General features: G+C 37.9%; 2 protein-coding genes across 5 annotated transcripts; one reads left to right on the forward strand and one right to left on the reverse strand.

The window, feature by feature from the left end:
• The first annotated feature begins 16,559 nt into the window (after window positions 1-16,559).
• LOC119076041 (protein artichoke-like) lies at window positions 16,560-18,623 on the forward strand. 2 transcript variants are annotated; one of them, XM_037182667.1, is made up of 2 exons: window positions 16,560-18,477; window positions 18,539-18,623. In XM_037182667.1, the coding sequence occupies exon 1, from the start codon at window positions 16,594-16,596 to the stop codon at window positions 18,451-18,453; it is 1,860 nt and encodes a 619-aa protein (XP_037038562.1). In that variant the 5' UTR covers window positions 16,560-16,593; the 3' UTR covers window positions 18,454-18,477; window positions 18,539-18,623. The 2 variants fall into 2 exon arrangements, with proteins under 2 accessions (XP_037038562.1, XP_037038561.1); XM_037182666.1 differs by having other exon boundaries at window positions 16,560-18,465; window positions 18,531-18,586.
• A 2,308-nt stretch (window positions 18,624-20,931) lies between these two features.
• Window positions 20,932-26,599, reverse strand: LOC119076011. 3 transcript variants are annotated; one of them, XM_037182596.1, is made up of 5 exons: window positions 26,456-26,599; window positions 24,672-26,401; window positions 23,291-23,616; window positions 22,880-23,179; window positions 20,932-22,630 (listed from the first exon to the last, which is right to left on the reverse strand). In XM_037182596.1, exons 2-5 carry the CDS (start codon window positions 26,367-26,369, stop codon window positions 21,040-21,042), a joined length of 3,915 nt encoding a protein of 1,304 aa, XP_037038491.1. In that variant the 5' UTR covers window positions 26,370-26,401; window positions 26,456-26,599; the 3' UTR covers window positions 20,932-21,039. The 3 variants fall into 3 exon arrangements, with proteins under 3 accessions (XP_037038491.1, XP_037038494.1, XP_037038493.1); XM_037182599.1 differs by having other exon boundaries at window positions 24,672-25,931; window positions 25,986-26,599; XM_037182598.1 differs by having other exon boundaries at window positions 20,943-22,293; window positions 22,336-22,630; window positions 24,672-26,599.
• Between the last annotated feature and the right edge of the window lie 1,311 nt (window positions 26,600-27,910).

Raw genomic sequence — 27,910 nt, forward strand, 5'->3', positions numbered from 1 at the left:
TAAAATTACATTTAATAATCATCATCCGAAAACAACAGTTTTGTTGGACTTTTCTTTTTATTTTATTTTTATGCTTCAATCGGTGATGCACACGTGGGATGCTCAATTGGTTGAAACATAAATTCACTTTGTCATTTCAATTTATTTAAGTGAATTTGTAATTTTCTTTTCTCTTTTTTTTGGTAAATAAATATTTGATTTGAAAATTTCTGCCAATTTTTACTGATATAAGTCCGATTAAACCAAGAGACATGCAGTTCGACCATCACAAATTATACAGAAACGGAACGAAGGAACCGCTGTTTCTATTTACATTGTAGGTATAGAACATCACTGGTCACATGACCTGAGTTAAGTTTTGAGGTAACTATCAGAGTGACTGAGATTTGAATGAACGAAGAAACATTGGTAGTTCAGTGACACTTCTATGATCGAAAATCGAAAACAAAGAGAAGGACGGATCTACAAGCCAGTAGCGAAATCATTTTACTTGCAGCACCCAGCGGAAATGAAATTTTCATTTTCGCAGCGCTATGCAAGTAAAGTACCAAACGTAAGTGTTTGGAGATTTTTATTTTGCCACGAGAGCCGAAGGCAAAATAAAAATGTTCAAACAAGGACGTATGTACTATCAGTCAAAAAACCCTTAAAGGGTAAATGTGACGCAAGTTCTTGTGTTTACTTACAAAAAAACTGATATCGCTGAGGGTGACGCATTGTGCGCCGTAAGTAAAAGTTTTATCAACAAACAATTGACCCAAAGTATTTTAGAAAGATACTTTTACAAAAAAAAAAAATTGCGTCACAAGTGGCAGATGTTGAGGAAACTATTGTTAGGAAAATGGTTAACACTGATATAGTCAAATAACGGTTTCTTCTATCAAAATAGTGTCAAATGAGTTGTCAATTTCTCAAAGCTAACCTCAAACAATGACAGCTTCATATCAATTTTTGTAACATTGTGGTTAGCTTTGTGAAAATAACAGCTCATTTGACATCTCAAACGACATTGACAATGATCTATAGGGAAAAATATGTACTGAAAGAATGGAATTCTATGGGAAGAAAGCCGAATCATCTGCCTCTTTGCGATGCAATTTTTGTAAAAGTTTCTTTCTAAAATACTTTGGGTCAATTGTTTGTTGATAAGACTTTTACGTACACCCTCAGCGATATCAGTTTTTTTTGTAAGTAGACACAAGGACCTGCGTCACATTTACCTTTTAAGGGTTTCTTGACTGATATCAGTTCTTTTGTAAGTTTTAAGGTTAAAGCTTCTGTTGTAACATATCAGAAGTTATTTTTAGAAACTTTGCCGACGAAAGCAATATTATATGCTCCTCAACGCAAAAGATAATACTAAATTCATAATTGAAGCAGGAGATTCCAACTGCCCGACATTTTTCATATTTGCCACTGTTCTCTACTCTCAAAACTCTTGGACTTTGCCGAAGGCACTAACCTTCCATCTGCTAATCTGCCATACAATTCCAAAAAAAATCTAAAAACATAAAATTGAAACACTTTTCCATCTTTGGTCATTTTGCCCTTATTCTACTCCCAAAACTCTGAAACTTTGGCGAAAACACCAACCTTCCATCTGTTATACATTTCAAAAAAATTCTAAAACCATAAAATTGAAACACTTTTCCATTTTTGGTCATTACCGTGTGTTTTTTGAGCAACAATCTCGAAGAAACGGTTACCTTCGACAACTGTAGTAAAGTACATCGCCTACGGCTCGGATATACAAACGTTATACACTTATCGAAGGTTTGGGAAGTTATAACTCGAAAAACACAAAAGTGAGTTTTATGTAATCACGTAATTGTTAGCTCATGTAATGAACTACTTTCGCAACAATATAATCTCCTTACTTCTAAATAGAACCGATTTGTTGATAAAATACCGAAATGTCGTGATTTTCAGAGGATGGAAACAATATCCCCAAAAACGTGGAAATTTATGGATTGTCGATGAAAATACATCTTCACGGTTGGTAGTTCTTCCTTTGAGCTTTGAGAAACTAATTGTATGTCCATAACAATTTAAACGACAAACGTATCGCGATGATCAAATCTGGTACTTCATTTGTTTGAAGTATCGCTGAATTTTTGAATCACATTCATTTACTTCATCTGTTTTCGTCATTTTGCTTTATAAGAGAACACTCGCTAGAGGTCTTCATTTATTACTGTTGCCGTTGTCGATAACAGATGGATATAAGGTAGCGAATGGTGATTTGTGCTAACGCGCTGTAACTTTCACTTTTGTGTGCTATTTCTGTTGTGGTATGCGATCTTAGGAAAGAATATCTATGCTTTATATTCGAAAGATTCATCCTTGAGCTGTATGATTCAAGTAGAATAATTGGAATAGATTAAGATTTGATCTTAAAATCGAAGTTGGTAAATGAAAGCAGAGCTGTGCTATATGAACTGAGGTTTGTGTGCTAATTCATATAAAATCAATCAACCGTGTGTTGGCTCAATATGAAAACGTCAATGCACGAATTACGGTTCATAGCATCGTCACTTGTGCTCCGAATTTCTTTCTATACAAATTTGCATGCACAAATCAAAGTTCATTTTTGGCGTGACCAAATCACCCGAGGGGTAACCGACTGGCCAAAATGGTGGCAAATCAATTTCTAATTCCTTTCAATTCCGCTTAATTACCTCAATTACCGGACCAACTCGTCTAATTGCCGGATTCGCTCTATTTCCTTTCAATTCCTTTCAATTCCGTTCAATTCCGTTCAATTTCTTTCAATTCCCTTTCAATTCCCTTTCAATTCCCTTTCAATTCCCTTTCAATTTCTAAAGGTACTTCCTGTCAATTCCTTTTAATTGCTCTTAATTCCTTTTATTTCTTTAATTAACGGATTAACACCACTACTTGCTGGATTCGCCCTTCAATTCCTATAATTTCAATCAATTCCTTCAATTCCACGAATTTTCGAAATAATTGCTCGATACTTTCAAATAGATATAAATTTAAAGTCAAAGTTAAACCTTTAAGCATTTTGGAAAAAGAATCGTCAGATTATATCATTTGTGACTCATTTTGTTAGAATCTTTAATTTTTACTCAGAAGAGATTTTTCAATTTCAATTTAGATTAAACCGTCCAATTGACTGCAGTTTTGTTTAAAATGATTTCACATCGCACATCATTGTTTATTTTAGATAAATAGTATTTTTCGTACCAAGCTAGGAAATGACGAAAAACTTTTGTGCATCCGACAACTGAAATACGACATATTTTGCCATGATTTTTCATTAAGAAATGTCAGTTTTTCCCGAACTATATATCGTGCAGGAATAGTTATTTACGTATATGCTGTGGACGGTATATTTTAGGCAATTTCGCGGATTGTAGCGCGAACGAAGTGAGGACAAGCGAAAGTGCCTAAAATAAACCGTCCACAACAGATGCGTATACAACTTTTCATGCTGAGGGCCTAAGTTACGAGAAAAATTCCGTAATTTATGTCCTAGGCAAGAAAAAAACTTTATTTCTTTACGATTTATGGTGCGGGAAAGGAATTACATGATTTTTTCCATGACTATACATTTATTAAATTTAATATGGTGAATGTGAAGTGTGTATGTTTTCAAGTAAATTGCTGTGTTTTGTCTATTTCAGTTGTCCGATGCACAAAACGTTGTTCGTACCTCGACAGGAAATGGATTTGTTCAGCACACGTCAGCAAAAGCCAAAGCACTCAATTTTTTGTTTCGCTCAAGTGATCGACATCGTAAGATTTTAGGCTTTTGAAAAGTTGATGGAATAGATGATATTGTCGGTGATGCATTTTTTTGTAAATTTGGTTTGAAACTGGAGCATTTCGCATCGGCAATGCCCCAGCCTAACATTCCCCCGACGAATATTCACTTGTTTGTTGCGGCTCAAACTCTTCCGCATCTGACTCACAAGAATCCTCTGAAGAAGAATCCTTCAGTGTGCATATTTTGAACATAAAAGAACGTTGGACTTGTTCTAAAATGGAACTGATCGATCAACACTGTACACTGTTATTTATTGTGCGAGAGCTTTTAAAATTAAAACGAAAAGGAAATAATGTGGTTTTGCATTCGCTGGTCCTTCTTTCCGATAATCACACTTATCAGCATTTACTCTCATTTACTTTCAATTCCTTACAATTCCACATATTTCCAGTCAATTCCTATCAATTCCGGTCAATTCCGATCAATTCCGGTCAATTCCGATCAATTCCGGTCAATTCCATCAATTCCAATTATTTACCGGATACTCCGGCAATTCCTTTGAGGGTGTGTAGTCAATTTCCCGAGTCGGTTACCCCTCGAAATCACCTTACAATTTTTTCCACAGAATCCTTCGATTGTCCTTCTAGCACAATGTCTCGTCAGTTGTTGGTTGTTATGCACGTCATTGAACACACAAAAACATAGCTAACGCCGACCCGTACGAAACACCTATTCGTATCAAAAGCCTTTAATGTGAAACTCTTCATTTCTCTTACTTCATTTTCTTCTCTGCTGAAAAACTATTCTCCCTTTAAAATCACTTACATTATCCACTCTTTGCCTTGTTATCATATACAACTAAATTGCCGGAGGCAATATAGACAGCCCCGTACGAAGACAAATTTCATAAATTCCTATTTAAACAGCTATATACCGCTATATTTACCTATATTTCACTGTAAGTAAACATTTCACAGAGGAATATGCTATTATATAGCTCTATATGCCTGTATATAGCTCAATATAGCTGTATATAGGTATATATAGATGTCCGTATATGGAATCCCTGAAACCCCACACACATAACAAATTATTTCCATGTTAACAGAAACTCTCTAAGCATCATTTTTCCCACTTTATATCGTTTTACTAAAATCCAATATGGCCGCCGGCAGCCATTTTGTTAGGAGACCGGAAATAGTACCGACGCTTTACATTCGTTAATATCTTTCAAACAAAAAAAAATTCATGAAATTCGGTCAAAATTTACTCGAGATATTGTCAAAATACACCACGTTCACTGTACTTCCGAGTAGCCAGATAAGAGCTCACTCCAAGAGACCTAGCTCACGCTCCGGAGAACATAATTTCATAAATTTTTTTTCCCTGATTGGTACGGTCAATACCTATCTAATAAAGCTAAAACAGACGAAATATGTTCAAATGTGGCCGACCTACAAGCAAAAACTGCTTGCCGCCCTGTGCCTGTTCCACACCAAGGGGTCTAACTCACGAGTCGGTCATCCGATTTCCATAAACTTTTTTTTTGTCGATCGGTATTGTAAATACCTTTTATTTGACGTATCACTTACAAGTTTAACGTTTAAATGTCCGGAGATATCTTCGAAAAACCGTAAAGCACTTATTGGGCCACAGCTCGGGAGGGGTCGATCCAAAATCACTCATCTTCGAACTTAGCCTGTCTTTTGACATTACCAAACGGGAAAAAAAAGAATTTTCAAAATCGGATGCGTTTTACTCAAGTTATCGTGCAGACAGACGGACAGACGGACATTTTTTTTTTCGCGGATTTGGCATCTCTAGACAACCACAATAGGTTTCCCCTTACTCAGGGAGTCCAATTCGACGTGTTACAAACGTATGCGTAAACCCATAAGACCCCAGTACTTCGTACGGGTCTAATTAGACGACTCACTCGCTGTAACAATCAAAATTTTCTTTTTTTTTCGATAAAAAAAGCCTTGAGTATGAAATTAATCGTTCTGACATTCGGCCACTGCCGCTGTTGAGGAAGAGGGTTAATACCCATTCAAACTCGTCGCATCGGGCCTGAGATGCCATTCAGAAACGAGTTCTTTTTTATTCGTTTTTTTTATATTACACCAACAATAAATATATATTTCCATCGTAGCTGAAGCTGACAATAAACAATTTTTTTTGTGTGTTGAATTTACAGTTTCCGGGATTATATCAAATTAGAGATGGACATCCTCCGCAATAAAAATTCGTATAAAAGAAAAGTCAAAGATTTGGATATTTTTGTTGTAATAATTTTTTTTTCCCTTTTGCTTTATGCATGGTCGGTTGTTGTTGCGTCTATTGTCCCCGCATATATTTTGATAAAGAGGAAACGCTATTCACAACATTCCTTTTCCCGAATTTATTTTTTTTTCTCGTTTGTTGTAATAAGGACGACTTTTTTGTGAGTTCAATAGTGGCTGTCATCAATGTTGTAATGTTATCGAGAGTCATTTGATTCCCTCTTAACGATTTAATTGTCTTTTAAGATCTTCGTGTAGGTCTGACAGTAAACCTTTTCCCATAGAAACATTTTAGCATGTTTGCGTCGCCTTTAGGTATAATATTTTTCGGATTTTAGGCATTAGTGTAGCTAAGACCAGTTATTTGTGAAGCAAGGGAAGAAATGTTGAAAATTCATTTCGAGGTTGTTCTCACTTGAGAAAATGAAATTTCCTACTTTTTTCCAACAAAACGTTTCTCACGACAAAGGCTCCCGAAGTTCGAGCTGAGGTGAGAAAATGGCTATTTTCTCGCCTGTGTTGTGAAAAATTCATTGGAACATGCAGGGAATTTAGGGAACTTTCGAATCAGTGAGTATTTCCACACGAAGGCATTGACAATGTTGACACTTTCAAACAGCTAGTAAGGCAGTGTGAAATGCAAAGGTCGAAATAACATTTGTTGTCGTATGACCAGCAATTTTCGACCTGGGAGCAGATTAAGTACGTCAGGCCTTGGATTGGACAGAGTGGTGCTGATTTGATATAATGCTCTGAGAATACTTTACCATTTTGTGCACGAACAAGTCTAGCGAATCATAAATAAGATATTGAAAGTTCAATGCATCACTCAGCCCACGACTGGTGCGTAATGTGTGTAGCGAGCTACCAGAAAGCTCGACATATGTCAATGCTCGGTGGGTCAGTACCAGTGCCAGTCATAAAATACCAGTCAGTGTAACCTGTACTGTAGTCAGTGAGCAATTGGAGAACGTTGGCGAGGAATAGTTCCGATTGGAGAAGATTACTGGAGAGCTAGTCTAAGTAAGATGATAAAACTAGTGAAGTAGAAGATTTTGCTTCAATCTGTTTAAATTTCTTAAATCAAACGAAGTCAAAGACGTCATACGATAATTACCACCAGGTTTTCGTCTGTGCAAGAACGCTCTAAATGAGTTAGGAGAGAGGGTCTAACACAAGCGCACACTTCATTTTCTCGTACGTTTTCGCGAAAGTAATAGGTGCATGGAACGTTGATTGGAAGATTTTACCAATCTAACGGCCAGGAATAAGTTTATGGTTGTCCTCCACTAAATGTTTTAGCACTTGAAAGCATATTGTATACAAGTAGTGATCAACCACATCACCCATAAATGCAACTACCGCAATCAAAATCTAAAACAATCAATTACATTTTCATGAAGAGCGTCGAGAAGAGCACTAAAGAAAATTATTTATGATCATTTTTATTAATGCATCTGTTAACAGTCGACTGCTCAACGAGACACTTTGTAACAATAGAGACGAAAAGAAGTGAAAAAGGGTCCAGCCATGCCAGCGCTATAGATTCATTTTTGTCTATAATTCGAACATCCGCTAAATCAAATTTCCCTTCGTATTTATTTAACGAAAAAATACATCCATTGAACGAACATCCACTGCGTGTATCAACAAAATGCTAAATGGATAACAAGGATAAACATTAAATGGGATATGTAAGAGTTCAATAGAGAGATTTGGGTCATAAGTCATAAACATATTTTGAGATTAATATCTCTCAACGTTTATACACACACATCATATGTGTGTATCGTTCGTATATCATCATATGGATCCGAATAAAAAGCAGTATATGACATTGTTGAAAAAGATATAACTATAATGTTTATGAATGGACATAAGGTCATTTGAGTGGAAAGAACAGATAAAATGATGAGGTTTTCGTTCACATTCTTCCTTTTACGAACGTAAGGCATTTTTTTAAGCAAAAATATTAAATTTTTGGAGAATGATTTGTTCATTTCGGCGATGATTTTTCAAATGAATAGCAGGTCATTTAAATGGATGGACGTGGGATAATATCTACATAATCCATACGAATATAATACAGTTGAAAACGTTCAATGTAACATTACACAAATACTAAGCAAATGGTGTTGGCACAGTAGCAGACTAAGTGAAAGATTCTATATCCGGTCCTACTGAGCAGACTACAAATTACGTTCCCTATCCGTCTGCCTTTAAAAGAATGAATCTCTGAAGTTAATTGAAGGTCAGAGGGTCATAATTTTAAAGGCAGAAGGATAATAAACGCTCAGACTCTCAGCGATTGGTTCTCAATAGACAATTTGATTGGATTAAATTGAATAACCTTTGTGACCGAATCTATTAATTACCGCGGTGATACTGAAGTATTTTGAGTGAACGAGGGATTCTTCTGCCGAAATCAGACGCATTTTTCACGATATATGTTTAAGTCCAGCGGTAGGTCTCGGTCCTAAAATGTCAAAAACTGACTTCAGATATTTCTATTCGTCTATTCGCAGTGGCAGGTCTATTCGCAGTGGCAGGTCTATTCGCAGTGGCAGGTCTATTCGCAGTGGCAGGTCTATTCGCAGTGGCAGGTCTATTCGCAGTGGCAGGTCTATTCGCAGTGGCAGGTCTATTCGCAGTGGCAGGTCTTTTCGCAGTGGCAGGTCTTTTCGCAGTGGCAGGTCTATTCGCGGTATATTTGCAGTGTTAGGTCTATTCGCAGTGGCAAAGTTCTAAAATATGATTTTTCTTGGGTTAGTTTTACTGCTTCTGGATGGTCAAGGGTCAAATATTGATAGGCCGAATATCAAAATGTAATAGGCATTTATAGAATTTGGGTCTCAAAAGGTTTCATCTCTTTTCCACTAAGTCTTTTATGCGTTGTAGGGCAGACACACTCCAACTAACCAAACTGTGTAGCATGAGTGAAGTTGGGGACGTGACCAAGACGATGCAAATATGAATTTTTTTGCTCGAAAAATGTTGATTTAACAAGCGGTTGAAAAATTGCAAAGGGCCCACAAAAGTTACGATACATCTTTGATTATCTCTGATGGCTCACCACAACTTTCAAATTCTTCGATATTTCACGCGAAAAAATATTTAAATTTTCAGTAAGTCAGGGCATAGATGAAGACTAGCAGCCCTAGGTATAAGAACATATCCACTCCATCTTTAAAGTCAAAATACCGATAAAAAACATCACCTAGCATCTCCGAACCCTTTAAACCACTCACATTGTTTGCCTAATTTGCTCCAGTTTCGTGTTAAAATGATTTCCATATTCGAAGGGTATGTGATAGTCGTGTAGGTACATTAAATGCAGTGTGCAGCACACGTTGAAATTAATCGCATATCATCATTTCACAATAAATGCCTCATCAACGCAAACACACAACAACAATTCCATTAACTTTTCAAAACATATTTTAATTTCTACCCCCCCACCACACACACACACATTTTATATCCCTTCCGCATTAATATTGAATATTATTTGTATGAATATATACAAAACGCGATGTCGACCAAATGCAATCTGATAGATAGAAATCGGAAACATAATTGTACACACCAATAAATGCATTAAGTATGTTCTTTTGCTGGTGAAAATCATTTTTCAGAATGATGATGATGACGACATCGTTTCCTGGTTAAATTGCTTTCGAAAAGTTACATGCTACAATTCACTGGTGAGTGGGTGCAGCAACCGTCACACTTTAGCCACGTGTCAGACGTGGCATAAACTTTATATTTTCATTTTTCGTTTATTTTTTTTTTACGTATGCACTTAGGAGAGCTGCCCATATTTATGTTTAAAGAGATATAGAGGGTCTTCGAAGCATAAGTACTGTTGTGATGATGTTCTCTTTTTCCCTGTTCACACCTATTGATTTACACAGGGATAATAATTGAATTTTAGTAAGAAAAAAGAAAAAACTAAAACAAGAGGAGACGTAGCAGACGTAGTAGATACGGGATACAATCAGTATGATTATGAAAGCCCGTACGAAAGGGCTAATGGAATCTTAGGAAGCAACTTATTACCACCTTAACAATGCCAAAAGTACAGAAGGGATCCCAAAAAAACTCGCAGATCCTTTAAATCCATCCGAATTCTAGAACTGGAAAGACTGATAGAGGGTTCTGGAATTTCGGGAACCAACACATCGCCACCTCAATAATCTCGAAATTCCGGAAGGGAACCCAAACCTTGCAGATCCTTCAAATTCCATGATATCTACAAGTGGGAAAATTGTGGAATTTGAGGGATTCTGGAACCAAAATACTGCTACTACCTAAATTACCCCAAAAGTCCAGAAGATAACCCAAAGAAAAACCTCGCAAATCTTTTAAATCCCTTCGAATTTTTGAAGTGGGAAGACTGGAATTTTGAGAACAAACACATTGTCACCTCAATTATGTAAAAATTCCAGAAGGAAACCCAAAGAAAACTTCACATACCCTTCAAATTTCTTAATGTTTGGGAAGTGGGAAGAAGGTGGAATTTGCACGATCTGGGAACCAATACACGCTGCTACGCTGCAATAACTCTAAAAGTTCTGAAGATAACCCGAAAAAATCTGAAATCCTTCAAATTCCTTGAATTCTACAGCTAGGAAAATGACGAACCACATGGAGTGGCAGATAGTTGAACACTAACAAGCTTCAATCTTAATAATACCAAAAGTCCGGAAGGAAAACCCGAAAAACCTCAGAAAATCCTTTAAAATTCTGAGGTTCTAGAACTGGGTTAATGGTGGACCATGAGTAATGGTGCAACTTTGGGAATAATCGTACCACTTCAATAAGTCAAAAAGCTGAAAAAGTGATGAAAATCACATTTTTCTTCAATTATTGCACAAACCATCACCTACGGCCGAGTAGCACGATTTGCGCTCGCTGTAAGGGTTCTAGCTCATGATCCACCGATTTTCATAAACTTTCTCTTTCCCTTCGTATCTATGCCTCTGCAGTCTGCTACGAATTCCCCATGTTACAAACGACATAGTGCTTCTATAAGCTCCCAGTACTTCGTAAGGGGCTAAACATTTTTCCAATGTATCTGATAAAGGACATGCTGCTGCAGGACAAATCCAAACAACAAAAAAACTTTTCGAAAGTAATTTTCAAAGTTGTCTAAAACAAATCACTGTAAACATAAAAACGAAAACCAATAACGAACAGAAACATTTCCTAAATTGAACTTTATAGACCGGAAAAAAGAGCAGTTCTGTCGCACTAACATTTTCCTATTTGATGAACATTTATATGGCAACGACTGAAAAAACCGTATGTCGCTGAATTGCTTTAATAAGCAAATTGACTTTCGTTTTTTTTAGCAATTTTATTTGTCCTTAAGATGAACCCTCCATTGTTAACAGTCATGGATTCGATAAACGAACCGATAAAATGTAATAACATTAACAATCACATCAATTTACATCGGCAAACCCTTCCTCTTCGTCTTCATTGTCATGACTCGGATTTAAAATGGAATTGCAGACGGAGTTCGTACGGACTCAGTTGCAAGGGTAATTTAAATAATAATTTCGCCTTTAAAATGTAAATTATTACCAAACCCCAAATGCGAATTTCAAAATTTTAAATTGTTTACTTTAAGCATCGGTTCCAGCAATAAATATAAATGGGGAACAGAAATTCAAATAAAATTATTTTATGGAGTGTGGAAATCGGTTGACAGACAAATTTAAAAAAAAGAGCAGAAGAAGAGCCACACCGAACGTTATTTTTAACCAAATAGAAAATTTGTCGTCGTTTCCTGGATTTAATGAAGCGGCGTTAAATCGAGTCTATTGAAGAAAGGGACGGCTCTCTGTTCGGCGAAGTTGATGTTATTTTAAAGTTTGATTTAGTTAACTCTTGCCAAATCAAAACCGCATTGAGAATTTTGGGGGGCGGGTTCTACCGTTACAACCTACATCATTTTACATTGAACTGACTCGTCGTATAACTTTCTGCTTAGATTCACGATTTGAATATTGTGGATGGGTAAGAGTTTTGAATTGGTAAGTGTGAGGGTTGATTTGCCTGAAATTGATTTTTACTTTTTAAATATTTGTGTTACATTGATCAGACAACTTTGTTTTGTTGATAGTGACTAGATGGTCACTAAGTTGATAAATCCAACAAACCGACCCCTATAGTCATTCTGCTTGTTAATTGATCTGTTTATGAAAAATAAACTTAATTACATGGAAGCACGGCACGGTGCGACATTGATTTTTATTCTCACAATTCAATGAACGGATTCTTTTATGAATATACCTTCCTAAACTGATTGTGTGAGAGGGTGGCGTTGCCCTTTTTTACGAATGAATGTTAGGAAGAAGAACAAAAAAAAATGTTTTTTTGAATGTAAATAACATTACGAAAGGACATAAAATATGTACCCACGTGAATGCACCATTTGCTTTCGTTTAATTTTACAATTGTTTGTAAATGATATGTGGCTTAGTCGTGGGAAAAAATGGGGTAAAGTAGTGAAAACGATTTCAATCAGTTTAAATACGAAGTTACTTCACGACTGAAATAAATCATTATTATGGGACTCGAGGGTCTAGCGACAAGCTAACGTATCTCAAAATAGAGCTAACTAAAATAACATTGGTTCTATTTTGAGATTTTGTCGCGTTCTCCACGGCAACGGAAGTGGTTTCTTCTACGATTACTCGAATTCGGTTCGGAACACTTGAAGAATATTCTTTCTTCTATTTGTCCCAACATAGATATCTTTCCGTCGTCATTTAGAGAAATGATATTTGTCATGCATTGGCGGAATAAAAATTTCAACAATAGTCAAATATGATACGTTCAAAGCGAAGCGAGAGCCAACTTTTACTGTTATTTTATTTTGTCTTCTCTGGTTGTTTTTAACCTCGTTTTTAACTGCTCACTGCAGCACATTCCAATTGTTGCTTTGTAGGCCAATAAATTCACATCGGTAAAAATTCTTTTTGAATGTTTGCCGACTTCCTGCGACATTATTTCCCAATCTATACCTTCAATTGTATCTATTTATTTCACAGTCGTTTTCAAGTCATTGCAGCTCCTTTCTCTGTTTGGAGACTGTAGTTTTGCAGTTAAAGTAAAAGAATATTTCAATGTCTTCTGTTATCTTCAACAGTCAACAGATCTAGTTGCTTCCTCTACGTAAACGAAATCAATATACACATCGTGTGCCTAAAAAAGCATTGCCCTAACTTTTAGAAACGGCTAGTCATCTGTTATCGACAACGACTACAAATGTAAATCATGAGCTAAGGCTAGTGTCCTCTTATATAACGAAACGAATGTTCAATGAAATAAAAGTTTTTGTATCAAGCTCAATGAGATGCTTTACACAAATGAAGTAACAGATTTAATTATTTTGTTGCTATATGCTTGCCGTTTGTAAAAGGTTAATTGAGAAAAATGTTGGATGCAACTCGGTGATAATAGTACATTTTGTTACTAGTGACGAAAAATTCAGCTTTCATCGCGAGTCACAAATGACGATTTTTGTGCTTGAAAACTGAAATAAGACGAAACCACAACACCATTAACATAGAAACCACTCTACAGCCATTTCAACAACGAAGCATGCACACTTGATCGTGCCCGGAAAAATATATATGAAAATCAATTTTCGGCTGGAGAGTACTTTCTTGGCCACAAATACCTCTCTCTGGGAAGTACAGAAAAATTGACTTTTTGGTTGTAGAGTGAGTGTCGAAAAACAAAAATGCTTTTTCATAACTAGGATCCGTCCAATATGAAAAATACTATTTGTACCACGGACTAAAAGTCTTTTTTAGCGTATTCGATTCCAGACCTCGCCTTCGGCTCCGTCTGGAAACTTCTCACACGCTAAAAAAGACTTTAAGTCCTAGGTATGAAATGTACTATTTTAGGCACACGATATGTATTGTCACACTCGGTCTGCGGCCTTGTCTAGTGCCTACTGGACTACTATACAGTTTAACCAGTACTCTCTCTAGCAAACAAACTCTCTTAAAAGATCCGATTAATGGTGTAAAATTAGTTCGAGAAACTTCTTCATCAGACAAAAAGTGAACAGACTCACGAATCGTGAACAAGTAGCAGAGTTTCACAAACATCTTTACCACTTTAATAAATGTAGTTTGTTTGCTAGACGTAAACCGTAAATGTCTTGTTATAAGCCAAAACTTCTAACATTTCCGAGGAGACGATTATTATTGAATAAGCTGCGCTGGGTAAATCATATAAAAAATAATTAAATCAACGAATTAATAAGTTAATCCGACGAAACCAACGGATTTACCGCACAATAAAAAATTTATTATTAATTTTCACACCCTCACTCATCACCCGTTTTCCCTCCGTTTATTATCATTGGCAGTATTGTAAAAGTTTACAAACGAAAGCTTAACAACCAGAACAAAAATTTAATAAAGTCATCGCCTGTCATGATACTTAAATCCCTGGGTATTAAAATCAAAACAAATTACAGCATATTAGATCCCCATTTTATACATAAAATATAATAAACACCGGCATCGAATCACCACCACCATCACCGCCAGCAGCAACAACAACAACAACATCAGTAACAACAACCATCATCCACACTTCTCCTCCCTCACTCAACAATATCATGTTGAATATGGTATTAAGCCGGGAGAAATCTAATAATTTGCACATTCAAAATTCATTACGAAATGCATGATAATGCGTAAAACATAAGGTTTTGCGGCGCGGCGCTTTAAATGATATTCAAACGATTTATTAAACAGAAAGTGTATAATAATTGGATCAGGCTTTTGTTCCACATAATGTTATTATGTGTGTGGGTTGTGGGTGTGTTTCGAAACATAAATACATTATGTTAGGGTGTTGATTTGGTTATATTATTCATCCGTGCAGGCCTTTTTCAGCTGTTCGTTTTATTAAAAACCCTTCATAGAATCCTCTAAAACGATGTTCCCGAATGCCCAATCACTCTGGGTATGAATATAGAGCAGGACCTTAAGAATTTTAATTTTGAAAATTCCGAGAAAATTCTGAAATTAAAATTCTCTAAAATAAACCGTGGAATATCGAAAAAGGTTCCTTACTTCTAAGTCAGATCCTTCCACTCCACATAGTAGTGTCGTACATTGAAATTCCTAAATTTCATTTCCATAGCCATGGCTTGAGATCTACCATTTCAAAAATACCAAACTTGTCCTATTCACTATATCTGTCTAGTATGTAGGTAAGTCGACCTACTCGAAAGACGTTTTCAAGTAATTTTCATTTCCAATTTTAACCGAAATTAAGTTACGAACTTAGTCGAATGATGTGGTCTTTGGACTAATTTACCATGCATTCTGACACTCTGACCACACAAAACGAAGCTAATATAGCAGTGATGCACACCGACCAATTGCTGCCAGTTAATTAAAAAAGCTAACGTAATGACTATTCGCAGGCGCCTGCCTATAGCCAAATTATTACTGAAGATGCTCCCTTATACGAAATGCTATTGGCAGGCGCCTGCCAATAGCATTTTCTCTTTTATACAGGCTATTGGCCAACGCCTGCCAATAGCATGTTTCCTTTTACAAATACTATTTGCAGGTGAAATGGCCTGCCAATAGCATCTACGAAAAGCTAATTAGTTGAGCCGATACCAACAAAACGGTGACAAACGGTTCGTTAGATATATACAGCTTGTGTCAGACTGACACATTAATTTGACCTTTGTTTAATAAACGTTCATCTGCAGTGTGAATGCCACACAAAGCAAATTGTAATTCGTTTATTCTAAACAACTCAGTTGATGAAGCTAATGAACTTGAATCTGATAAATGGTTCTTAACATTGAACAGCAGGTGCATACATTACGGTCAATTTCGCTTGGTTATTGCACAAATTGATGCAACAATTGACTTTATGATGGATGTTAAACGCAATTTTATGCAATAATATTTATCAATGATTCAATCTTAAGTCATTTAAACATCCGTTACAAAAATAAAATCAGTTAAATAGAGTTACAGAAGGTGAAGGTGCCGCTAGTCCTTGTGTCTTAATTTACAAAATAACTGAAATCGCTCGAAACCTGTCTAAACTCTAAACTCTAAAATTTTTGACAAGGAGAATTTTCCACTACAAAAATTGTGTCACAAGAAGGGGCAGATGATGCGGCTTCCTTCGTAGAATGTCCTTAAAAATTGTGAGGTTTCCTCAACATCTACCATTTTTTGACGCATATTTTTGGAGAAAATTTTCTTTGTTTAAATTTTTGAATGCAGACACACAAGAACTTGCGTCACTATTCACCTTTACCCTTTGGGGGTCTTTTTGACTGATGCCAGTTTTATTTGGAAGTAAGTTGAAAGCAGGTTGTCTCTGTCGAAATAACCTAAATTCATTTACCAACCAACTCGTTACTGAAAATCCTTTTTTTAATTTTTTTTATTATCTGACTTGCGTCACGCCCGCTTAATACCGTGCGGGCATGACGAGCTAATCTGGTTGTTCCTATATTGCATCTAGCAAACAGTTTAAGTAAGGCTGTTGTGTGAGATTGATCTGGTCACAATGATTTGTGGTCTGTTATTCGCTTTATTGTTCACAAAAATCAACGCTGCAAATTTAACCACTGGCTGTCGATTCCTCGATGTTACCGAAGAATATGTGGAAATAAATTGCCGAAGCGATTACATTGCGCCCGACTGCTCTTTATCGTCCGAAAATGTGAGACATGTTAAAGTCAGCGAATGTGCTATTGGTGAATTATTTGAAGCGATCAATTCGTATCGGAATTTAAGTGGAATCGATATATCTTGGTCACAAATGTCAGATCAAGAATTAAGATCCATTTCTTGGGACTATCCAAATTTGACAAAGTTAAATTTGTCGCATAACGACATTTCCATGCTACCAAACACAAAATACACCGACCAAGGAATCTCCACCAAACTCATATACCACGACTATTTTCGAATCTATTCCGAATTATTATCGTCGAAAGTCGATCCATCGCAAATAGGAAAACTCTGGCAACTCACCGACATGGAAATATTGGATTTGAGTTTCAATCGGATCAAGTGGATTGATGACGACAGTTTCAAACATTTTGGCAAATTGAAAGAGCTGCATCTGGTCGGCAATCCAATCGAGCACTTGGGATGCAACATCTTTCTGCCGATCATGAATCATGCTGTAGTGCACATCTCCTGGGATAGTGTTAGGTCAATTGAGACGAGCTGCTTGAAAGAGACACTTCAAATTGAGACGAACAGCGAAAATAAAATCGATTTACGGATGAAAGTCAGCAATGGCAGTGAAGACATTCTTAGGAGAAATTTAATCAATTACGCGGACGGGAGAATCTATGAAAATATTTCGGATGTACTTCAATGGCGTGGATCAAATTTCCGGGGGTTCCTTTTCTCATCAAATATTCTGACTAATCTCAATGAGGAAATGCTTCGGGATTACACGGGATTTACGTATCTACGACTGAGAAACATGGGTTTGTCGGAAATTGACTCTGACGTGTTGGACAATCAAATGTTTCTATATTATTTAGACCTGTCGTATAACCAATTTGATGATGAAAATCTCAAACAGTTTTTAATGTCGTCAACTGTAACTAAATTGATTTATTTGGAGATGTTAAATGTTGCCGGCAATCAACTGAATAATGTTGACGAAATCATTCGAATTATGCCATCACGGCTGACGTTGCTCGATGTATCATCGAATTATTTGGGAAAGATGAACAGACGCTCATTCGAGCGGTACAGAAAATTAGAATATTTAATTTTGAGTAACACGAATTTGTCAGACATCGAACCGAACATATTCAGATATATGAACTATCTGATTGCTCTAGATATGTCTAACAATCAGTTAGAAAATGTGGACTTTGTTTCGTTCTTGAAAGACGTAAAAACATTGCAGTATTTCAATATCGCGGCAAATCAATTGAAAAATATTCCGGAAATAATTGAACTTTTACCACCGACGCTTTTGATGTTAGATTTGTCTTCAAATTTCGTGAATACCTTAAACGGCAACTCGTTTGAAAGGTTCAAAAATTTGGCTTACCTAAATATGAGCCGCTCAAACTTGACAGATATCAAATTCAACCCAATCCCATCCAATACTGCGATCAAATTGAGAATTCTCGACGTTTCGCACAATCACCTGAGCAACATCGATTTCTCGTCATTCTCCAGCATGTTTAAATCGGTGCACCTTTTGCGTCTGGACAACAACGAACTCACTGAGATCGATAGTCTTCATCCGTCCGATTTTCCGGAGCTTTTTTATTTGAGCTTAGCAAACAATCGATTCCCTTGTGGCTACTTGGACACATTCTTAACCAAATGGACCAAATTGAAGATCATCGACATGCCATCGGATCAGTACGATAACAAGTGTCAGATTTGAAAATGCTTCCATTGAAGTGGAATGAAGTTGCACACAAATTAGCATTAGTGTAGAATGGTAGCTTTATTCACGCCTTTATGTTATACCACCATTTTGCACCTCTTTTCCGAATAAAAAGATATTTGAAAGCTAACAGTGTGTGGTTTCAAGAATTATTTGTTCGATAACGAGCCAATTATGCTAAGTCAGCAGGCCGAAACATAAATGGAAAGTGTTACCTTTGTTACGAAACACATACCCTAAGGCCGAAAGCACACGAGCAATTTCGTTGAGATCGACAATTCACACCGCAAGTGTGTGCCTAAAATTTGAATTTCAAGTGAACGAGTCGATGAAAAAGTGAACCGAAAAATTCTTTTCAATGTTTTCTTGTATGAAAATGCGTTAGATTTAGAAGGAATTTCGCACGTTCCATTTTGAATTTCGACCGCACTTATGGCGTGAATTGTGCAGAGTTTTCCATTGTAATCCGATATTCACCACAGGCTAAACATAATGGAAAATTCAGCATAAAATTGCTCGTTTTGTTTTGGATTAAAATGGTTTAGCAAATTCTCTACAGTAACAGTAGCTACCACGGCAGTGGTCTAAGAAGACCAGGCAAATCGAAATCGTTTTTTTCGCAGAGAGTTGATACGCCCAAAGTATATAAACACTGAAGGTAACGCAAATCCTCAGGGAATAGCAAGAAATGCGGACCCCAAGTTTCGGGGGGTGAATATAAGATTTGTTATGTTGCATCCGTGACGTTTGGCGCGATAATGTTGTTGGAAGTGTGTTGTATAGTATTGTGTTTTGGCATGTGTTGCAACCTAACAAAGTAAATTTGACTTGTGTCCAACATTATAAAAACTATATTCACCCGAAAGTAGGGGTTCGTGTGTTCTTGCGGATTTACGTTACCTTCAGTGTTTATATACTTTGGGTACTCCGGGTGCCATCGTCATATTTTCTTGTCACAAATGTTGTTGCACCTGCTGGAATCGAATGCACTTCACCACTAGCTGCAACTTAACGCAAAAAAATTCAATATTCAACATAACGAAACTAAATTCACCTGAAAGTAGGGATCCGTGCGTAACTGCACTTTCGTCTCACCTTCAGTGTTTATATACTTTGGTTATGCACCGATGCCTACTATAGTTTCGTTATGTTGCACACATATCGGATTCACTTGAGTCAAATCGCAGCTTAGTGGTGAGGTGAATTTGGTTCCATACCACCTCTTACCTCGAGCATAACTGTATTTATTTAATCGTTACGTTACGACATTGCGGAAAATGTTGAATGCTTTGAAAGAAACCATTTATGGATGAGCTGAAAGTACCTTTACCTTCAAATATGACGCTTTTCGTTTGCCTGTTAGATCAAGATACTCATTTGGAAAAGGTGTAATTGATCTGGTTGACTCGACTCGAACCTAATCGATAAAAATCATTTGGAAACACAGCTCGACTCCTAGACATGAACAATGTTCATTGAACGTATAAGAACTATTCGGAGGTTTATGCATTTCTTGGTGTGAATAAAAACACACAACACTTGCAATCGTACACGCATGCATGCTTGAAAATTTGTAGGCTTTTCGCCGTTGGAAAAATGAGTATTCGTGCTCGGAGCAGTGCTATGCTTTGAAAATGTTTTTCTCATAGTCATATTCTCATGTCAGCTCCAACTTCAGGAGCCTTGGTTGTAAAAAAAACGTTGTGTTGACCTTGGGAAAAAAATTAATTTTTTCGGGTGACTTCTTGCCCTCGCTACACTCTGACCACAAACAACACCATCGAAATGAAATTTCCAACTTTGTTTCCCTTGGTGAGTAAAATACTATTTCAATTGTTACTTGGTCCCTGCATAAAATATCTCATGCAACTGGTTGACCCGGTCATCTCGAATCGAGTCGGGTCTATAGACAAAAAAAACGTTTTTGGGTAGTACCATAGCACTATCTCCTAGCATTAACTCTCGTATGACAGATGTAAAAAAAAACATCCAAATTTTGATACATGTATGCGCATACTGTTGGTTTCAACTCACACCAAGAAAGCATGCGTCAACGAAATAAATGCAACGGCCGGAACACCAACTTCGAAAGGGCACCTTAACCTTGTCTACAATCATCATAAACCGGCTCGCTTCGTCACTTTGTCAAGGAGATGCTACTCTTCGAAAATTGTGGAGTTTTGACTTTTAACTGCTATTGGTCCACTACTATTTGCTGATGAACTGAGTCATTTCGCACCTCTTTCATTTTGAAATTTGATGATGTTCGATGTCGATGACATGCAATTGTAGGCAAACTTTCATTTTGAACAGAATTGGGATCGCTGTACTTAAAACCTTTCAGAATCATCTGTTAGCACCGGAAGATATGATAAGCGACGACCATCTCGGTTTCTAAGACTAACGAATAACTTTGTTTGAGAGATGATCGATTCGGCGAATGAGGAGTAATGAAACGCACCAATTTCTCTCGCGAACCTTTGATGGCATTTTATTTTGCGTTAAAAAAATAACAATTCAAAATTGAGTGCCCGATAAAAAGTCCCGAGCGTACGGAAAACATATTTTGAAACAAATAATAAATTATTCGGAATCCAGTCGTTTGTCACGCATTGCGATAGACTTCAATATTCGCACCAATGGCGGATTATCACTGGCTAGTGACTGGATTTCGTGGTAAATCATTTTGTACGGGCCAATATCGCTGATATCGGACCGGGAATATTTGTTGAACATATCAACCAAAATGTTCAGCAATTTTGGTTGTGGATTCTCGGACAGGCGACTCAATAGCGACAAAATATGCTGCGAATCGATATTCGCGAGTGGATAGAAGTCTTCCAGCATTTGTTGAAACAATTCCGGATCCTCGCGGACGATGATATTCAAGATGTATGTGCAAGAAATCGTACTTTTACAACTGCCTTTGGCGATCTCGGACAAAGCCTCCACCTTTCGCATACCCAGCCGAATGCAAGCACGATAAATATGACTGTAAAACGACTTCTTATTGTGCTGGTCACAATGCTCAACGGCGGCTATTAATTCGGACTTCAACTTCCGAATGCTGAATATCTCGCACACGGTCGGAAAGTAATTGATGAACGCCATTCGAACTCTCACAATAAACGACGAGTACAGAGTCAGTACGGTTTCGGTGGGGAAAAATTTCAACTTCTTGAGTACCTCGTCCCCAGTCGGCAACTTGTGATTCTTTCGACAGGTATTTTCAGTACAAGCCTCATCAGCCAAGTAACTGAAGCATATCCGATTCAGTAAATATTGCACTTGCTGCTTAAGCAATTCAATTTGGTCGGTGGTTGCAGGTTGCTTCAAATGATCCGGTGGAGGTCTCACACCAATCAATGGCATTACTACCGTATTGGCTTGTCTGTCTGTTGGTAGAGATGGCACATTTATCGATAGGATTGCTGGCCTTAACTCTTCTGTTGTAGTGGGTTGTGGCTCAACAACATTTACAGGAGCGGAAGTAAACTGCTTTGATTCAATCGATTTCAATGACAACGACCGGGTGACAACGCGTGTGTCTCTCTTATTTCTCGCTGCTTTAATCCCACTGTTATTGCGACTTTCGATACGAGGCTCGAGTCTGAGGTCAATGGCGACTGGTGGAGTGGTTTCAGTGTCGACTGGTGGAGTGGTTTCAGTGTCGACTGGTGGAGTGATTTCAGTGTCAACTGGTGGAATGGTTTCAGTGTCAACTGGTGTAGTGGTTTCAGTGTCAACTGGTGGAGTGGTTTCAGTGTCGACTGGTGGAATGGTTTCAGTGTCAACTGGTGGAGTGGTTTCAGTGTCGACTGGTGGAGTGGTTTCTGTGTCGACTGGTGGAGTGATGTTTGTGTCGATTGTCGGAATGATGTCGACTGGTGGAGTGGTTTCAGTGTGGACTGCGGTAGTGATGTCTACTGCGGAAGTGATGTCTACTACGGGAGTGACGTCTACCGTGGAAGTGATGTCTACTGAGCGAGTGAGGTCTACTGTGGGAATGATGTCCACTGCGGAAGTAATGTCTGTGTCGACTAGTGGAACGATTCTTTTGTCGCCTGGTGGACTGATGTCAGGGTCAACTGGTGGACCGATATCAGTGTCGATTAGTGAAATGACATCATTTGGTCGAGTGATGTCTGTGTCAACTGATGAAGTGATGCTTTTTCTGTAAAATTAATTTTAATTTGTAACGAAAACGTCTTAAGAATATGAGAGAGCGATCGGAAATTAGCGCCTTTAATTCAATGGAATTCTCGAAGATACAAACAAAACCGAAAATGGTAAAACTCCTCCGTGCATTTCTATTCGAATGGGATCGGGGAATACTAACTCGAATTGAATCTGTAGTTGTATAGCAAATGTACGAAGATTTAAAGATTTTATTCGCTGGAATGGTTTACAGGAAAAAACTTACGTTTGATGTGATGACGTATTGGAGAGCTTATCATCCTCGTCGTCCTCATCTTCTGAAGGCTCATAGTCCAAATCGGTTGAATAATTATCGAAATTCCAATTCGTAGATGTTACAGTGCGTTGCGGGACCATCACTTCTTGAGTAGCTTTCATTTCTGGAGGGATTATGGCCGGTGACGTGACTCGCATATCTGGCGTCACTTCGACCATCGGCTCAATAACACAATGCTGTTTCTCGGTCGTCTGTGTAGTCATACTCAGTGGAATCGCTGAATCAACGGTTTGTGAAGCGGATGGAGTGCTGTAATTATTATTTGCCATTTAGAAAGGAAACGAAAGCAACGACACAAAAATCATCGAATTTCCATTATTCGCAACGCAACCAAACTGTAAAGAAGAACTTGATACTTACGAGTCTACAGCCGCACCTCCAGAACGATAGTTATGAGTACAACAGTTGTTGTACACGTCCCGAACATCGGTGTCAACGTGACTCGCCGGCGTTTGTTTCGGAGTGGAACTGTATGGTGAGGTAATATCCAACGAAAAGCTTCCATTGCAGAATCCGGTATCGGTCGATGCTGGTGTAGTCCGTTTCATTGACAAGTCCAGTGGTTCACAAACATCGTCTGTCGTATCGTCCACATCGTCCACCGGTTCTTTGTCATAAATTTGCTGAGCCGTCCGAATATTTGATGTGAAATCCAAAAATGTGGACAGTTGGTATGCTTCGTCTTCCTGGGATATCGGTGAAGGAAAATCAATGAATTTTTTGAAGACTTGTTGAAAGGCAAAGTGACTGGTGGCCTTTCGCGGTCTAAAATGTAGACTAATTTGAATTTTCAATTTTGCAGTTGATTTTCAACACGAAAATGAGGGCGAATCTTGTGCAATAGTAGATGGTAGAAGTTCAGGTTGTAAATTTATGCTTTCTGGACGAATGAGACTTATATATGTAAATCAGGACGATGTTCTTTACTTGGGACAGCTTTACTGTAGTTAGTTCCTTTTGCTATTGCCATCTAGAAATTATCCGAAACGAACCAACTACCTAACCGAAATGTGACTGGTAACTATACAGAAACTGGGTTCACAGAAAATGGGGCATTGAACCGAGCCGAGGGGTCGATAAGTTACCAAACATGAAATTAATTCCGTGGACGAATTGCAAAATGAACAGTGCAGAACACAAAACCTTTTACAAACGGCCAATCATCTGTAATTGACAAAAAACGTCACCAATGAATGATGATCTCCAGGTTGAGGTATCATATACAGTAAAACTGAGGAAGTACAAGATTTGTTATCAAGCGATGCTTGAAGCAAAATAAGTAACAGATCGAATCTTAATGTTCCGTTAAGAAGAAGGTTAGGTCTTGGTTAATTTCTCTAAGAAAAATGCATGCAGCTTAGGGTGTTCCCTATGATCAGCATCATTTTACGTGTAAAAATTACGGGAACACCCTAATGTGGCTATTCAGTTGAGATTCATTGCACAGACTCTGACTCATGCTTACCGCACAAAATTATTCTAGATCCCAAAATTAATGTAGATCTTAAGCGTAACATGTACCACACACTGTAGGTAACATATTGTTAAAACTAGTGAAGTAAAAGATCTTGTGTGCAATATTCACATTGCATTTCAACAAAAGAAGTAGCAGATTCAGTGATATCGTGAAACTATCGCTGTTTCTAATATCTTTACATGTCAAACGACATTAACTCGTACGTTATGTGGGACGAGCTAGATTCTCTTAAATTTAAACATGAATAACGGAAAAGCTACTTACAATGTCTGACAATATCGGAAGACTTGCGTACTGCAGAAACTCATTCACGTCCAAATTGTTGTCCGGCTGTATTTGCGATGAAAGCTCAAGCCATTCGTTGATTGACACATTTTTTTCTTCGATTGAAATCGCCTGTATTTCAGTCGGATTCACTGGTACGAATGGCGGAATTTCTTGTGTCGTTTTCGGAATTTCTTGTGCAGTCTTCGGAATGTCGTGTGTCGCTTCCGGAATTTCGTGTGTCGCTTCTGGAATTTCGTCTGTCGCATTCGCAATTTCGTCTGTCGCATCCGCAATTTCGCATGTCGCTTCCGGAACGTCTTCTTTCGGATAAGCTTCCTGTATTGCACTCCAGAGTGAAGAGCGCTGGGCCGCTTTTTCGATCTCAGTCTGTGCACCGATTTTACGTTTCGACGCTCTACGTTTCGTTCTGTCCACAGTGGATTGTCGTCTCGGTTGTCTAAAGTAATTGTTTCTCGGCTTCCTTAACCGCTTCACTTTTTGTGGCTTCTCAGCAAAGAATTCGATGTTTTCCAATGGATTCGGTCGGGGATACTTTTTGCGATAATCTTTTATGGTAATGGCGCAGCGTTTGAGTTCCGGACCATCGTAAAACACCGAAGATTGATTACGAAGTCTGATCATTCGTCGATTGTATGGCTTTCTGTTTCCCGGTATTTTCGGACAAACATGAAACACCATCGGATTCTGAGCATCTGGCAAAACATCGAAAGATCGGTCGTATGTGCATTGATTGTTGATAGGCTCCGTCGACATTTGCTGGCGATTGTTGGATGCATCGAGTTCATCTGCTGCTTGTAAATCGTTTCCGTTCGCTGGCTTCCCGATAAGGTCTTCGAGTTCTTTATCTTCATCGATGGATAATTTCGAGCCTTGTCGGTCGTAGAACGTAATGAATCTCCTCAATTGTCCACTTACAGTGCTTGCCGCGTCAATGTCATCTAAGCCAACACAACTGTCATCGTTTGTTAAGTTTGTTTTATTGGCATCTGCGATGAGAGTAGAACACTTTTGACTTGTTGCATCATCTTGTTCTTGTTGTCCAATGGTACCATTGTCTGACTGTACAATATCAGGCTTATCGACGTCAGGCGGCCATTCTTCCGTTTCATCAACGGAAGCAGGTAAATCCTTGTCTCCTTTCAAAACTCGCACTGTTTTTGCATCAACGGAAGCAGGTAAATCCTTGTTTTCTTTCAAAAGTCGCACTGTTTTTGCATCAACGGAAGCAGGTAAATCCTTGTTTTCTTTCAAAAGTCGCACTGTTTTTGCATCAACGGAAGCAGGTAAATCCTTGTTTTCTTTCAAAACTCGTACTGTTTTTGCATCTGTCGCCTCCTCAATTGTTTTGGCGGCGCTCAGCAATTTGTGTGTAGAACGTGTGAATCTCAACGACCTCAACAGATGCGGATTTTCCACCACAGTTGTGCGACTCCGCTTTCGACAGTTGAATTTTTTGACCTTTTCGGTTGTTTCTAGTGGCGACCTTGCGCTTTCTGCAGTTTCGTCAGCGACGGCAATACTTTCCGAAAGGTTCTTTTCCGTCTCGATGAGGTCATCATTCTCGTTTCTTTGAAGCCATTGAACCCGGCACGAGTAATTAGAATTTTCAAAAAACCGAGCAAAGGTTTTAGCGATCTCCACACTGGTTTCCTTTTTTGTCTTTTTCAACGGCATCGTGGTTCACCTCAGCACAAAATGGGCGTTCACTTCAAAACGATTTAATTTATTATTGGATTGCGCAATTAACCGATTTTTCATACCAGCTTATAGAGAAGTGCCAGCTTGTTCTACAAATTGTGTTTTTGTTTAATTCTTTCACACCGAACTCGCGGTTTTATGATGAAAAGAAAATTGTGACGGTATCACATCGTTTGTTGCTTTAGGAATAAAATGAAAACAAAGAGACGCTTTGAAAGTATTGACTGCCATCTAGGTGCGCAAAAATGTCAGTGGCGTCGAATCATAGAGCTTTGGGTATCTGACAGGTAAGCGCAAAAGTGTCGCCGATAACTAAGGCTGTACACTTTGGGGAGTTTACAGCTTGGCCGATAATGACATTGTGGTGTGTTGGAGGGGTTGGAGGTTAACCCTTTTATGTCAGATTTTCTTATTTTATTCATGCTTCATCTGGTTGCCGCAATCGAGGATCATTTGTTAATAACAAATTGTTACTGTCATTAACGATATTAGTTAGTGGCAAGCTTATCTATCATGCAAAAAGATTAAGGTTGGTTCGTACATATGTGTGTTTTATGGGTTTTATGTCAGTGGAAGCTCGGGGAAAACCCTATAGAGTTTGAAATTAATTTTCTCTATGTTGCCACACAATGTAATGTCAAATAAATGTCCAAGGTCTTTAACCTGTGCTAGGTCAACACACTCCTATAACAGACACAAGAACAGATTTTTCTAACGGTCATTTTGGCCTCTTATTTTGCATGGAACGTCTGTGACGCAATGGCTTATACCAACATAAAAAACTGAATTTATATGAGAATTTTAGACCAATGCGTCGTGTAGGCATCTTATTTAATTCTGTTCTCGTGCATCTTCTTGGAGTGCGTTGGCTAGGTGAAGTTCTTTTTCACAACGCAAACTGCTTCCAACATTAGTATTCACGCCGCAAGTGTGCCTAAAATTTGAGTTTTAAGTGCGGAGGTCTTTCTAACGTTACGTCATTCTCATACTCATGAAGTGTTGAAATGTATTTTTCGGTTCACTTTTTCATCGAATTGTTCACTTAAAATTCACATTTTCGGCACACTTACGGCGTGAATTGAAGATCCTTTATATGCCTCTCAACAACACACTTTAGGCATCAGAACAAAATTTTTTTAACGGTCAAAATGCCTCTTTAAAAAAATTAAAGAAAAATTCTGACTGTTACTTAATAGACTGTTATGATCAGAGCGAGAAAACCGAAGACTAGTTATTATAACTTGCCTTGGGGTACTTGTCAAAGTATTTGCTTCTCTTTCAACGTGGTACTTTGAGAGCGAGAGGACAGAAGACCAGTTTATTTTAACTTGCCTTGGGGTACTTGTCAAAATATCTTCTTCTCTTTCATCATAAAGTGCCCATTCCACTTAAAAAAAGTACGCCGTGAGAGAGCCGTTAGAGCGCCGTGAGAGAGCAAACTGTCAAATAAACAAAGAAAAATTGAAAAAATTCAATTTTGTCTCTCACACGGAGTACTTTTTTTGGTAAGAGGAAAC

This window comes from Bradysia coprophila, unplaced genomic scaffold (assembly GCF_014529535.1).
Source record: "Bradysia coprophila strain Holo2 unplaced genomic scaffold, BU_Bcop_v1 contig_232, whole genome shotgun sequence".
Classification (NCBI taxonomy): Eukaryota; Metazoa; Arthropoda; class Insecta; order Diptera; family Sciaridae; genus Bradysia; species Bradysia coprophila.